The sequence below is a fragment of the Neophocaena asiaeorientalis genome, unplaced genomic scaffold (genome assembly GCF_003031525.2).
Source record: "Neophocaena asiaeorientalis asiaeorientalis breed wild unplaced genomic scaffold, Neophocaena_asiaeorientalis_V1.1 scaffold77, whole genome shotgun sequence".
Taxonomy (NCBI): domain Eukaryota; kingdom Metazoa; phylum Chordata; class Mammalia; order Artiodactyla; family Phocoenidae; genus Neophocaena; species Neophocaena asiaeorientalis.
The window spans coordinates 5,744,005-5,759,500 of record NW_020174645.1 but is presented as its reverse complement, the minus strand read 5'-3'; the positions used below and the strand labels follow the sequence as shown (position 1 = coordinate 5,759,500).

General features: G+C 38.8%; 1 protein-coding gene across 1 annotated transcript in view; it reads left to right on the top strand.

Moving 5' to 3' along the window:
- Positions 1-15,496, top strand: part of KNTC1 (kinetochore associated 1) — a 69,182-nt gene that overhangs the window by 46,163 nt on the left and 7,523 nt on the right. Inside the window, exons 44-57 of the mRNA XM_024758564.1 lie at positions 145-352; positions 2,128-2,217; positions 3,250-3,421; positions 3,508-3,566; positions 3,702-3,918; positions 5,159-5,232; positions 6,136-6,346; positions 6,466-6,575; positions 8,892-8,938; positions 10,338-10,416; positions 11,631-11,749; positions 12,466-12,601; positions 13,258-13,353; positions 13,725-13,781. Of these exons, the coding sequence (XP_024614332.1) occupies positions 145-352; positions 2,128-2,217; positions 3,250-3,421; positions 3,508-3,566; positions 3,702-3,918; positions 5,159-5,232; positions 6,136-6,346; positions 6,466-6,575; positions 8,892-8,938; positions 10,338-10,416; positions 11,631-11,749; positions 12,466-12,601; positions 13,258-13,353; positions 13,725-13,781 (1,675 nt within the window). The remainder of the gene's footprint in view (positions 1-144; positions 353-2,127; positions 2,218-3,249; positions 3,422-3,507; positions 3,567-3,701; positions 3,919-5,158; positions 5,233-6,135; positions 6,347-6,465; positions 6,576-8,891; positions 8,939-10,337; positions 10,417-11,630; positions 11,750-12,465; positions 12,602-13,257; positions 13,354-13,724; positions 13,782-15,496) is intronic.

Sequence of the window (15,496 nt, the reverse complement as noted above, 5' to 3'; positions counted from 1 at the left end):
AAACAAGTAGATGGTCTGGTTATGACACTTGACAATGGAAGGGTTAGATTTCAGTGGTGGGAGCTCATACCTAAGTTTTCTGTGAGAAACTGTAGAAATGCATGCATTTTGGGACATTCATGTGTAATTGAATATTTATTTCAGCACATTTCAGTTGGACTCGGATGCAGCTCTTCAGCTGTTCATTGAAACACTCCTCCACAACACTAATGCCAGCCAGAGCCAGGGAGACACAAGCACGGAATCCACAAAGGAGCAGCGTTCCAAACTCCTGGCCAAAGCCATCGAAATGGTTCCTTTACTGACAAGCACAAAAGATTTGGTCATCAGTCTTAGTGGAATACTGCATAAGGTAGATGAATGGTGAAATGAATGCATTGGGTCGTTTCAAGCATCCCTCCTACCGTTAATTAATCAGATATCTATAGTAACAAATTGAAAATGTAAGTCCTATATTTTTTGTAAACTATTAATTTTCAAAAAACTTTAAATTTCTGTATTTTTATTATACTTTAATACAGCACGTTTCCTGTCTTTTTTTCCTTCAAAATAAAAATAGCCCTTTTCCCCAGATTTTTAAAAATAGCACACATTCTTTGAAAAAGATCAAACTAGAGAGAAAGGTATAAATCAAAAAGTGAAATTTCCCTACAACCCCACTCCCACAGATTAAAATGTTAATAATTTGGTAAATATCTTAGACTAAATATACTATCCTGTCACTCTCTTTTTTCATTTAACATATTGTCGTTACATGTCAATGCATAGATGTCTCTCTCATTTTTGACAGATACATATTTATTATTCCACTGTGTGGATGAAACATCCTGTATTTAACCAGGCCTTTTTGAAGGGACATTTAAATTTTTTGTAAATTTCATTATTATAAGTTGTTAAAATGAATATCTTCATACACACATTTGCCCTCTTTGATTATTTTTTAGGAGATCTTCTGAGAATTGGAACTTTTAGGTCAAGGGGTAGTTTGATGGGGGAGTGAAGGTGGATAGAAGGGGAAATAAAATTATAAGACTAAAATTATAATACTTCAGTTTTATGTTTCGCTTGTAATTCAGCCAAAAATTATATAGACGTGCTCAAAATTTCTAGGTACTAAAGAGATCATCTTTCCACTTTGTTCCATGTTATTATTCACGTGAATTTAGTTGGCATTTAAAATTTTTTTTTAAAAGTAATGGTGTGTGGGCAGAAACAGAACAAAGAGAATATTTCCTTTCTTTTTATAAACATATATAGATGCCACCCAGCTATTTCTTGTATCTTAATATATGGTTATAGCTGGAATGAAATCCTTTGAAAAGGTTTTGCTTGGAGGCCCACACTTTTAGTTATGTCATTTCCAAGAAAAGGTCAAATTTCTCCTGTTCTAATTTTCCCATCATAAATGGAAGAAAGAATTTTAATTTAAAAACCTTATAAAATTATTCGGACTTCCCTGGTGGCGCAGTGGTTAAGAATCTGCCTGCCAATGCTGGTGACATGGGTTCGAGCCCTGGTCTGGGAAGATCCCACATGCCGCAGAGCAACTAAGCCCGTGCACCACAACTACTGAGTCTGTGCTCTAGAGCCCACGAGCCACAACTTCTGAGCCCACGTGCCACAACTACTGAAGCCTGCGCGCCTAGAGCCCATGCTCTGCAACAAGCGAAACCACCACGATGAGAAGCCCCCGCACCGCAACGAAGAGTAGCCCCTGCTCGCCACAACTAGAGAAAGCCCGTGCATAGCAACGAAGACCCAACACAGCCAAAAATAAATTTTAAAGTCTTATAAAATTTTAATATGTTTATCTTTCTAGGTTTTTAGTACCTTAAGAACATTTCTCTGTATTGAAATGACATTGCCTCATACAGGTTTCTTAAAAAACAGCTTTTGAGACATTCTAAAGATGTATGTTTATTCTAATAGTTAATTATAGAGCTGAGAAAAATGTTAGTTCATTTTTTTTTTTTTGTTAGTTCATTTTTTAAAGAATAATCTAACTTAATATTATAGTGCACTGAGCTGTTATATTTGTAATCTCTGCTGGTGAACATAACTGCATAAAACCATCAACCAGCCTGGCAACGTCTTCTCCAGTTTTGACATATCTTTGTTTTTATACAGTTGGATCCCTATGACTATGAGATGATTGAAGTCGTCCTGAAAGTCATAGAAAGAGCTGATGAAAAGATAACTAACATTAATATTAATCAGGTATAACAAATATATTATAGACTTTAAAATTATGTTTTTATTTGGACCATTTAAAAAAATTACTGTTATCTAGTGTCTTTCTGGACTGTCCTCTGAGCTCCCTTTAAACTGTAGTTTTTACTCTATTTCCTTTTCTTTAAAAGGGATACAGAAGTAGAAAGAGTTTTTGTGCTCTCCATGTTTTATCTTAATCCAGTTTTTGCTCTACTGAGGCAATTTAAATCTGGCCAAGAGTACAAAGTCACGAAAAGACTGATTTAGAAGAATTAAGGCAAAAATATTTGTCATCTGGAAAAAAAAAAAAAAAAAAATCAAAGCATGTAAGACCCGGAGTCAAATTTAGCTTTCTATATTAGTAGGTAGGTCCTGGACTAAATTCTATTTTAGTACTCAGTAACTTCCTAGTGTTTTACAAATATGGTCATAGGAGCTTACATATATTTTTTAATTAGATTTTAAAAATTAAAAGAAAATGGGTTGATTCAAAAAGTTATATAAGCCCTAGGGACTTCCCTGGCGGTCCAGTGGTTAGGATGTGTCTCTTTCATTGCCGAGGGCCTGGGTTCAATCCCTGATCAGGGAATTAAGATTGCCCACATGCAAGTCGTGTGGCACGGCCAAAAAAAAAAAAAAAGTTGTACAGGCCCCCAGAATATAAGATGTAAACTTAAGAGAGAATATAGAGGATTAATTTTAGATCTACTGCCTATGTGTTTAAAGTGAAATCAAGTATTTTTGAGGTATATCTAAAACTATTTGAAGAGAGTAGAGAACTTCCAAACTCTGGTTTATAAAACATCCCACCAACAACAGGGTTTCTCCTAGTATAATTTCTTTAATGATCACAAAAGTTATGGTTTAGAAGAATAGCATAATAGTTTTGAAGGTAATACTACGAAAGGTTTTGATCATCTTTATGAATATGAGACTGTCCCAGGAATGGAACCCTATGATAGTATAGAATTAGATGATTTTAAAACGCTTAATGATGGGTTTAACCTCACAGGAAAATACTTTTTTAATTTAATGTAGGCATTGAGTCTTCTGAAACATTTGAAGTCATACAGAAGAATTTCTCCTCCAGTGGACCTAGAATATCAGTATATGTTGGAGCATGTAATAACTTTGCCATCAGCTGCCCAAACTAGACTGCCTTTTCACCTAATATTCTTCGGCACAGCACAGAGCTTCTGGAAAATTCTCTGTATGTTCATTAACTTCTTATGAATTGTACCGAATAGCCAAAACCCTTTTCTTAGGTAAATCATACTATCTTTGTTTCCTTTCTAGCTACGGAACTCAGTGAAGAATCCTTCCCAACATTGCTCTTAATTTCTAAGTTAATGAAGGTAATGGGTTAAAACTCATAAAAGTCGTATCTTTATTCTGTAATTCATTCAGACCCTGTGTAGAAAGATTTTATGCTGTTTTCAGCATTTAAAGGTGAGCACGTAAGTCAGCGTTAATTTTTCCTGTCTCTGAAGTTCTCTTTGGACACTCTGTACGTGTCTACAGCCAAACACGTTTTTGAAAAAAAACTGAAGCCTAAGCTCCTGCAGTTAACACAAGCTAAATCCTCGACACTGATTAACAAGGAGATAACTAAGATCACTCAAACCATCGAATCCTACTTGTTATCTATCGTTAACCCGGAGTGGGCTGTAGCCATTGCCATCAGTCTAGCCCAGGATGTCCCAGAAGGTATGGATTCTTCCTTTAATTGGGCTTAAAATGGTCAGCTGTGTTGTTTTTGGAACTTGTAAAAAAATGTACTCCTTTCTCATCTTTAAGGAGAAACAGTATGATAGCTTAGAAATGTATGTGCCCCCTCTCCTCACTTGCGGCACTGCTGTACATTAAAGAGGAACCAAGCAAGACACCATGCTGCTTGCCCAGGGCGCAGAGACATAGGCATTGCTCAGCTTGAATATAGATTAATACTTCCTCATATCCAATCATACATACTTTCAGTAATGAATCCTTAGACATTGTTGCATGATCAAAAAAATACACAAACACAGGCACTTATTGCCATGTTTTTGGTTGTAACAAAAGTTGAAAATAACTGGGCTTCCCTGGTGGCACAGTGGTTGAGAGTCCGCCTGCTGATGCAGGGGACGTGGGTTCGTGCCCCGGTCCGGGAAGATCCCACATGCCGCAGAGCTGCTGCGCCCGAGAGCCATGGCCGCTGAGCCTGCGCGTCCGGAGCCTGTGCTCCGCAACGGCAGAGGCCACAACAGTGAGAGGCCTGCGTACCGCAAAAAAAAAGAAAATAACTGATTTTTTTTTTAATGCTCATTTGTCAGGAACTGGTTAAAAAAATAGTGTATTCGGGGGCTTCCCTGGTGGCACAGTGGTTGAGAGTCCGCCTGCCGATGCAGGGGACACGGGTTCGTGCCCCGGTCCAGGAAGATCCCATATGCCATGGAGCGGCTGGGCCCGTGAGCCATGGCCGCTGAGCCTGCATGTCCGGAGCCTGTGCTCCACAGTGGGAGAGGCCACGGCAGTGAGAGGCCCACGTACCGCAATAAAAAAAAAATAAAAAATAATAATTAAAAAAAATATATATATAGTGTATTCATAGAATGGAATTCTATGTAGTTGATTTGGAAATATATGCAAGATATATATTAAGTGAGAACAGCAAACTGTACTACATGTATGATCTTATCCCATTTTAATGTGCTTGAGCACATGTGCGTGCATACACAAACACACATACACAGAAAACTTCTGGAGGAATGTAAGGATCTAGGGGATAGGAATAGAAACTGAAGGCCTCTGTGGACTTGCACTTCCTACTTTGTATCCTCTGGCCTGTTTAAATTGTTTTTTACTATGAGTATGCTTCCTGTCATTGTTTTTAAAAACTGGCTAATTTGACTGAAATACGTTGTCTTGAAAGGACTACGATTTGCTTATAAGTCTTTTATCTCTCTAGGTTCCTTCAAGATGTCCAGTTTGAAATTCTGCCTGTATTTAGCTGAGAGGTGGCTTCAGAATATCCCATCTCAGGTGTGTCTGAACTGTAAGATTGAAGGCTCCTCTTTTTTTTTTTTTTAATGAAAGGGTAGGTGATTTACAATATTATATTAGTTCCAGGTATACAACATAGTGATTCAAAATTTTTATAGATTATACTTCATTTATAGTTATTATAAAATATTGGCTATACTCCGTGTGCTGTAAAATATATCCTTGCAGCTTGTTTATTTTATACATAGTAGTTTGTACTTATTCCCCTACCCCTATATTGCCCCTCTCTCCTTCCCTCTCCCCACTGGTAACCACTAGTTTCTTCTCTATCTGTGAGTCTGTTTTGTTATATGCATCCGTTTGTTTTATTTTTTAGATTCCACATGTAAGTGGTAACATACAGTGTTTGTCTTTCTCTGTCTGACTTATTTCACTAAGCATAATACATACCCTACAGGTCTATCCATGTTGTTGCAAATGGCAAAATTTCATTCTTTCTCATAACTGAGTAATATTCCTTTATGTATATGTATATATCGTATCATTCATCTGTCGATGGACACTTAAGTTGCTTGCATATCTTGGCTACTGTAAGTAGTGCAGCTATGAACATTGGGGTACATTGGCATGTGGGATCTTCCCGGACCAGGGCACGAACCCACGTCCCCTGCATAGGCAGGCGAACTCTGAACCACTGTGCCGCCAGGGAAGCCCTCTTTTTAATTTAAATTGTGCTCCCCTAGCATCCCTTCTCATCCTGCCCCGGTGATAGGTGTTTTCAAGGGTTGGATGCCTAAACTGGAAAAAGAAGATGAGGCTTGGTGTAGACACTTAAAGGTGTAACTAAGGCAGAGAGGGACCTTGACTGATAAAGCTGGATTCTTAGGCTCACTTGCGATTTAGAAAACAAGAGTTTCTTTTTGCTTGGAATTTTTTTAAAAGGATGAAACACGTGAAAAAGCTGAAGCTCTGTTGAAGAAGCTTCATATTCAGTACCGGCGATCAGGCACGGAAGCTGTGCTCATAGCCCACAAGCTGAACACTGCAGAGTATTTAAGAATGATCGGAAAACCAGCACATCTCATTGTCAGTCTGTACGAACATCCCAGCATAAATCAAAGAATTCAGAATTCATCTGGCAAAGATTATCCTGGTGAGGGCAAAACCCTTTTTATCTTTGTGTCCAAGGAGACCTATCCTTTTGATTCCCAGGTATCTTGCATTGAAAACCTGAGGTTTTCTTTCTTTAATTCTTTGCCTTTAATATCTTAGATATTCATGCGGCTGCCAAAGAAATAGCTGAAGTCAATGAAATTAATTTGGAGAAAGTCTGGGACATGTTGTTGGAAAAATGGCTATGCCCGTCTGCGAAACCTGGTGAAGTAAGTGCTTGTTCTGAGCATGTCTGTTGTTGAGTATGAGCTGATGGCTTCTTCTCAAAGGCTAATTATTTGTCTTGCAATGATACGACTTCTAATTAGCACGGAATGTTAGAAGGAGCATTCGAGCATTTTAATGCCTTCTGTTGTACGATGAGTTTCAGTGGGGTTGTTTACATTTTCTTTTCCTTTAAATGTTGTTTTGCTGCTATTCTACCTTTTTTTTTTTTAACTTGGCAATGTTTTTTTTATTGAAGTATAGTTGATACATTCTACCTTTTAATTGATGAATTAAATTAATTTCAGATGAATTCTTGTATAAAAGAAGTGGCCTATTCTTAGACTCAGATTCATGTGATTATTTTATTTTTTTATTTTGAAATAATTTTAAAGGTACAGAAAAGTTGCAAGAATAGTATAAAAGAATTCCCTGTATACCCTTCGCCCAGATCTATCAGTTTTTAACATTTTGCCACATCTGCTTCATCACTCTCCCTATAATATATTTACACATAACATTTTTCTGAACCATTTGAGGGTAAATTACATGTGTCATGCCCCTTTACCCCTTAAGAATTAAGTTTGTAGTTCGAAGGAAAGGATTTTCTCTTAACCACAGTATAATTATCAAAATCAGATAATTTAGTTTTGATACAATATTGGTAAAATACATATATATATTATGTATACCTGAATTTATGGTCCATGTTACAGTTTAACCAGTCGTGCCAATAATGTTCCTTACAGCAGTTTTCTCCTCTGGGACCAGAATCTAATCCAGGATTATGTGTTGCATTTATTTGTCATGTCTCTAATCTCTTTTACTCTAGAACAGCTCCATAACTTTTCTGTCTTTCATGACACTGACATTTTTGAACAGTTTAGGCCCGTTATTTTGCCCCTCAACTTGGGCTTGTCTGTGTCCTCATGATAAGATTGGAGTTACGCATTTTGGATAGAGTATTACCTGAGTGATTGTGTGTCTTGCCCAGGGTCTGACATCTGGGGGCACACGATGTCTCTTTGCCCTAATAGGGATGTTAATTTAGCTAATTTGGTTATGCTGTTGTCCATTTCTGTACCACATAATTACTACGTTTCCTTTTATAATTATTAGGGGAGATGTTCTGAGACAGTGAAATATTCTGTTCTTCAGATTCCCCCCTGCACCACACATGTGCCTTGATTTAGACTCTACTGATGATTCTTACCTGAATCTGTTTTATCTGTGACGGGACCTGGACATTTTTGAAGGGTGCAGGCCATTTGGTTTATAAAATGTCTCGTTCTGGGTTTACTGATGTTTCTCATGATTAGATTCAGGTTATGGATTCTTAGCAGCCGTACTCTACAGGGGATGTGTTCTCTTCAGATATGAGAACACATAGCATCAGTTTTTTAGAAATAATATTAACATCTAAATTTATGATGGGATTCGGTGATCCAAATGCAGAATCTTCGGAATTGTTTCTTCTGAGTTTTCAGGCAGAATTTAATGAGGGAGATTCTATAATTCCTCTATCCACCTAGGCAGATATCCTTGGGGAAAAAAATCCATTTTTAAACAAATAGTATAACTAACATGACATTAGATTTTCAACTAGTGGTTTTTATATTACTTGGCGTTCACTTTAACAAATATTTTTTGAGTATTTACCAAGAGCAAGGACTGTGTATCAGTGGAAACAGAGGACTTAGAAGCATATCCAGGCCACGTAGAATCTGTGTTTGACTCAAACCCACATGTTTTAACTTATGCATAAACCTGGAGCACTAAACTGAAAGCCCCTTGAGACCAGGAACTGTGTTTATACATATAGCACCTAATACATTTCTTTGTAAGTTCCCATAAATATATACTGGATTAAGGCATAAAATTCATGGAGTCCTTTCTTTTTAAAAATTACCCAATGAATGTAAGCTCCAGGAGGACAGGAATATTTGTTTTATTCACTCAGGCAAATGCCTGGTGCATGTTAAGTGCTCAGTACATATTTGTTGACTGAATGAATGTGAGTAATCCCATTTTTTAAGGCAAGAATCTTCTCATAAAGTAATGAATTACACTGTAATTCCCTGTCTGTAAATAAAAATTTTTTTATAAATTTTTTTTTTTTTTGCTGTCATCAAACATGGAGGTGCTGGGAGTTGAATCCAGGGCCTCATGTATGCTCAGCGTACACTCTACCACTGAGCTACACCTCCTCCTCTAAATATAATTTTGTATATTGGGTTTTTTCATCTAATAGACTTTCATAAGCTTATACAGTCAACCAACTTTCTTCAATTTTTAACTTTTTTTCTTTCACTTTTTCAAAGACACCATCAGAATTATTTGAACTTCAGGAAGATGAAGCACTACGAAGGTATTCTTCCTGTATTTATGTTTGTCTACATCCTGTCGCCTAGTAGGAATCTTACCAATGAATGTGTTAGACATTGGACTTTCTTGGTACAACTTGGATCAGAACCTCTGAAGAATCAGTTCATTGATATATGGCTGTGAGTGTTTTAAGTATCTCCAGTGGAATAAATAAAAAACAACCAAGATCCAGAGTTTCTGAACCCTCAGTGAGTTCCTACTAGAACACCTTTAGCAGAGAATGTACATTGAGCAAAGGAAAACTCTTCTGTAGCTAGGACTCTGCCCCAGACCCCTGTGTATTCTCTCTCCCTGGGGAGCTAGGCTGGTTCAGATATAGGCCACCAAGATTTCTTTTTCCCTTCTAACCTAAGACTGAGACTTAGAAAGGCACATTGGTATTGCGTACTGTGCTAAGTCTGACTAGTCATGGCTTGCTCTCTTGAGAAGACTATATCTGTGCTCAAATCAGAAAATGTGGTAATCTATTAATGATGCTTGGCATAGGCATGGGAAAGGGAGTGGTAGCATGTATCCCAGCTTTTTGCCATTCTGGTCTGGACCCAAGTAGCTCAGCTCACTCATGAAGCCCTACACCCTACATTGGCCCTGGAGATCTGATGGTGAGAGAGGATGTGGAAAGATAAACACTGGAAAAGAATTTTTCCTGGTTTTGGGAGAACTGGCCTAGTATCCTCTTCATGCCCTTCTTTCCTCTGGTCACCCCTTTGTCCTTGCTTAGTCCTTTAAGGGCAGAGACACCTTTGTCTAAGCAAGAGGTAGCTCCTGGAGCATCTGACTGAACCAGCCACCTGGACAGGCTTAGAGGGAAACAGTTCAGAGAGAGAGAGAGAGGGAGAGAGAGAGAGAGAGAGATAGAGAGAGAGAGAGAACCCCAAGAAGGAGATCCCAAAGGGTACTTCATGCCAATTTCATAACTTCCTGCCTTTTCCCACTGGAATCTCCACCCCGCTCCCCTTCCAGTACACCTGATTGTCTTGCCCTTCTCTGGAGGGGGCCAGTCAGCCCTGAGTCCAGAGGTTAAAACGTGCCACTAACAAGGTCCTGTGAACTAAACCTGAAGTTTCCATGTGTAGTGTTCAATGTACTTTGCAGCTATGGTTAGTATGATTTGTATTAATTCCTTAACTAGAAAGAATATACGTTTTGGGAGGTTGACTAGCCATTTCAGAGAGGACTGACGCTTGACATTTATTGTCTTTATTATCTTCTTTAGCTGTGAAGGAACTCAAGAAAAAATTAAGCACCTTTAAAGGAGATAGCCCTTCAGGGCTGTATTTGGGAAGTCTAATGACTTTTTCTATGGAGAGTAAAACAGGTCTCTTGTTTTGCTAATCTCTCACTAAGTTAAAGTCTAAATGTAATTAACAATTTTTTTTCAGAGTCCTGTATCTCCTTCTGTCTCGTCCGGTTGATTATAGTTCAAGAATGCTGTTCATTTTTGCAACATCAGCTACAACTGTAAGCTCTACGAACTTAGTCAAAGCTCATCTTTACATCTAAGCTTAACATTTTTTCCCGCATATTTACCATTTACAAGTGATTAAGATAATGCTCACTTCTGTACTTACTCAAAGTACGTCTTACTCTACAAATGAGGATTGTAGTATCTGCTGAGCTCCGTTTAGTGCTGGCTTCTGAAACATCCTGCTTGGCAAACTGAGTGGTGCAGCTGTTGACAATTCCCATGGGTTATCCACAGTCACTGTTTTAATGCCCTGGTCCAGCTGCATCCCTAATACCAGAGGCCCCAACGAGCCAGCCTGAGAGAAGTCTTCACCCTGGTCTCCAGTCCCTGCCTGAGCTGTCACACCCCTTCCCCACTAAACTCTAGGGATAACTTTCCCTTATCCCTAAAGGCAACTCGATCTCTGGCCTTCAGGCTTTTACATATAGAAATGTTCTCTGAGGCAGTTGGAGCAGAGGGAGAGTAAAGGTGTAGATAGAAGGAAGAATGGGGAAAAGGCTGAGATGCTGATTGTATGTCTTTGACTGCAAGGGGGGAAAAATCCCTTCTTGCATATTAGTTTATCTGATAGTCATTCTTTCAAGTAAAAATGGTGTTGCATGAAAAGTGCCTGGTTCAGCTCACAGCTCAGTCATACAAGGGCTTTTCCCTGAAAAAACCCATTGCCTCGCGGTGTGCTTTACGAGTACTTCCTGTTTAGTCATGTAGAACATTAATGAATATGTTTTGATTAATTAATAGTAACACGTATTCAAGTGTGAACTCATAGTACTATATTCAGGAGTTGAGGTTTAATAAAAGTAATCCTTATTGCTTCAAGAACCTTCTTAAGTGGACGTGTCTTGTTTGCAATACTGCAAACGTGAAGAATGTGGTGGCTGCCACAGCAGTTGGGTGTTCCTACCGTTCGCCCACCAGTGCTTTTGCACCATCAGTGCAAATATTAACACAGTGTAAAAGGCAGGTATACCATTATAGTATTATTACAAAAGTGGTTCTAACTATTTTCCTTCTCAAAGAGTGTAAGAAACCCTCCAACCCCCATGCAGGGGTCCATGGAACACACTTTAAGAACCACTGACTCCCTAAGGGCAGACATAGACTTTAATGTTTTAAAAACTGATGTGGCTCATGTTACCTAGATGGAAACTCAGTTATCCAACTACAACACGCGGCACAGCTCTACAAACCTCTTTTGGTCTTACAGACGTTAGGTGTGCACCAGCTCACTTTCGCCCACAGAACGCGAGCCCTGCAGTGTCTCCTCTATTTGGCTGACAAGGAAACTGTAGAATCTCTCTTCAAAAAACCCATTGAAGAAGTGAAGTAAGTGGAAGTTTAAAAATCGTATTAATAGAAAACAGATTCTTTGGAAGCATAACTTTTAAGCCCCATAGTTCAGAAGAGCGCGTTAGAGGGGCCATGTCAACGTGGTTCTGTTGCCTCGGGTGTCCTTGACGTTCTGGCAAAGGGGAAACAGGCCTTTAAGAACATCTTGTTTCCCTCGAGTCTTTGAGACATTTAGAAACTGAGTGTTTTCTTCATCTTGCTCAGATTGATTTCTTTTTATATATATATAAAAATTTATTTTATTTATTTATTTTTGGCTGCATTGGGTCTTTGTTGCTGTGCACGGGCTTTCTCTAGTTGCAGCGAGCGAAGGCTACTCTTCGTTGCAGTGTGCAGGCTTCTCATTGCAGTGGCTTCTCTTATTGTGGAGCATGGGCTCTAGGTGCGTGGACTTCAGTAGTTATGGCTCACAGGCTCAGTAGTTGTGGCACATAGGCTTTGTTGCTCCGTGGCATGTGGAATCTTCCCAGATCAGGGCTCAAACCTGTGTGCCCTGGATTGGCAGGCAGATTCTTAACCACTGCGCCACCAGGGAAGCCCCTCAAATTGATTTCTTTCTAATATTCCATGACTATATTTAGAAGCTTAAAATAGACATTTAACAACAAACTGTCCGATATTTCCAAGGGAAATTATTTTAAATGTAAATATGGTCAGTGAGGATGATTCCCATACATGCCTCTATTTTCCAGATCTTATTTGAAATGTATAACTTTTCTGGCATCATTTGAGGCTCTGAATATCCCCATCACCTATGAATTATTTTGCAACAGTCCTAAAGAAGGAATGATTAAAGGTCTATGGAAAAACCACAGCCACGAATCCATGGTATGTACACAGAGTCATCCGGCAGTGGGGCCTCCATCTTCTCAGATGCTCTTTTGTTCACGCAGCTGCCTGCCACCACTCAGAGTTCTGAAAGACAGAACCAGAGAACTCTTGGTTCCTGAACAGGTCTACTGCTCTGAGGGCTTCCTGACTTTCCTATCCTGGCAGGTGACAAGGCAACTTGGAAGTCCCCTTACCTCTCTCCCTGAAAGCCTAAGGCCTGAAGCCATCCCACCTACCCGAGGGAACACTTTTATAATCCCTCCCCAAGTCCTGCCTGTCCTCATCTAGACAGACTTCCCTGTGTAAGGAGTATTGTTTCTCTTCCTTCTAGTTACTGGTGGGAATGTAGTCTCTGAGGCAGTTGGAGCCCAGGGCGGGAAGGGTATGAGGCCAACAGGCAAACTGTTCTAGGACAGATGAAACAAAGCGGGGAGGAAGGGGAGTCTGAGATGCTGTGAGTCCATAACGGCAAGAAAGAAAAAGAATATTTTTTTTTTCTTTCCCTAGAGAGATGAGGGCCTTCACTGAAATTAGGCAATAGACACACTTAGACTATAAGCATGTTTTGTCTTTAGCTGCCCTACCTTTTCCAAAGGTGGTTTGATTTACTGGTGTCTTGAAACAGTATGAATTTTTTTTTTTGTCTGCTTCAGGCTGTAAGGTTGGTGACTGAGCTTTGTTTAGAATACAAAATCTATGACCTGCAGCTTTGGAATGGACTCTTGCAAAAGCTTCTTGGCTTCAGAATGGTAAGTAAGACTCAGTGCCCTAGACTGCAGTATATTTTAAAGATTTTGCACAGCATCTCCTAAACATTTTGCACTGATACTTGTTATTGAACAGATGGATGCTGAAAACATTCACTCTCACTGGCTTCATGCCCAACTTAAAGAACTTGGCGTTAGGCCAGAGAAAGTGCAAACTCAAAACTGACATAAATTTCATTGGAAACAAATGGAAGTTTCCCTGGCCTCTTTTGATGTTTGTGAATTTGTAAGTGACCTTCTCTGGTGGTCCTCATGGAAGATAAATTTTACTGATATTCTTGTGAAAGTTTAATTTTCACATTGGAATTTTCTGTTTGGGTGGTCTTCAGAACTTTTGTGTTTTATTTTTTCAGATTCCTTATCTAAGGAAGGTTTTAACAGCCATTTCTAGCATCTATTCTTTATGGCAGGTATGTAGTTTTCTAAAGTAAATTTTACAGAATTTAATCTTTATACTCACCGGCTAGTGCTGGATACACTGGATTAAGTAGTCAGCTCCTCAGTGAAGCTGTTCCATTAAAGTGGTGCCTGGACCCAGAAAACCCAGCTTGGACATTGTCTCATCCACGACATCACTTCTCGCAGTTCTTCAGGCCTCAGGAATCACATCTTCATTTATGCCTTCAAAACACTTTGGCTCAACTATAACACTGGTCACGGTATAATTTATTTAAATCACACATTCGACTGCCCCTCTTGGACTTTGAGGACCCTTAAAGTCAAAGACCATGTCTTATTCATCTTTTCTAAATTTCATGTGTTGTTCACACATGTATATGTATATATATAATTTCATGTGTTGTTCACACATGTGTTGTTCACACATGTATATGTATATATATATATATATATAAAATAGAAATATATAATTTATTCTTAGTTTAATAAATTAGAACATATGCTGAGTAAAACATGAAAATTTTTCTTTACCATTTCCCTTCATAATTATCTCCCCCAAAGTGACTACTGTTGACAATTTCCTATGTTTTCTTCTAGAGCTTTCCTATTATATACAAGCAGGGGTGTGGGCGCATATATGTGTGGGTGTGGGTGTTGTGTGTGTATGTATTCATTTTGGTACATATAAATGCAATCACATTCTAGACAAAGTGTTTTTTTCCACATAACAATGTATCTTGGAGATTGTTTCACATCAGCACGTATAGATCTTTTTTTTTTTTGATATAATTCACACATAAAATTTACCCTTTTAAAGTGTACAGTTAGGTGGCTTTTAGTATATTCACAAAGTGTGTTACCAACACCACTATCTAATTCTAGAACATTTTCTTCACCCTGAAAATATACCCCATATCCATCACGGATCATTAATTCCTTCTTCCCCCCTCCCTCTAGCCGCTGGTAACCACTAGTCTACTTACTGTCTCTGTGGATTTATCTCTTCTGGGCATTTCATATCAATGGAGTCATACAATATGTGGCCTTTGTGCTTCTTTCACTTACCATAATGTTTTCAAGTTTCAGCTATTATCAAATGTATCATACCTTTTTTTTTTTTTTTAAATAAATTTATTTATTTTTGGCTTCATTGGGTCTTTGTTGCTTCACACGGGCTTTCTCTAGTTGCAACGAGCTGGGGCTACTCTGTTGTGGTGCGTGGGCTTCTCATTGCAGTGGCTTCTCTTGCTGCGGAGTACAGGCTCTAGGCACGCAAGCTTCAGTAGTTGTGGCACACTGGCTCAGTAGTTGTGGCTCGCGGGCTCTAGAGCATGGGCTCATGCTCTAATTGTGGTGCACAGGCTTAGGTGCTCCGCAGCATGTGGGATCTTCCCAGACCAGGGCTCCAACCCATGTCCCCTGAATTGGCAGGCAGATTCTCAACCACTGAGCCACCAAGGAAGTCCCATATCTTTCCTTTTTATTGCTGAATAATGTTTCATCGTATGGATAGACCACATTTTATTTATCCATTCATCAGTTGATGGATATTTGGGTTGGTTCCACTTTTTGATTATTATGAATAATGCTGCTCTGTGAACATTGGTGTATAAAAAACATATGTTTTTGTTTCTTTTGAGTGTGTACCTAGGAGTGGAATTATTGGGTCTTACAATAACTATGTTTAATCTTTTGAGGTATTTCTTTTTTTTTTTTTTTTTTTTTT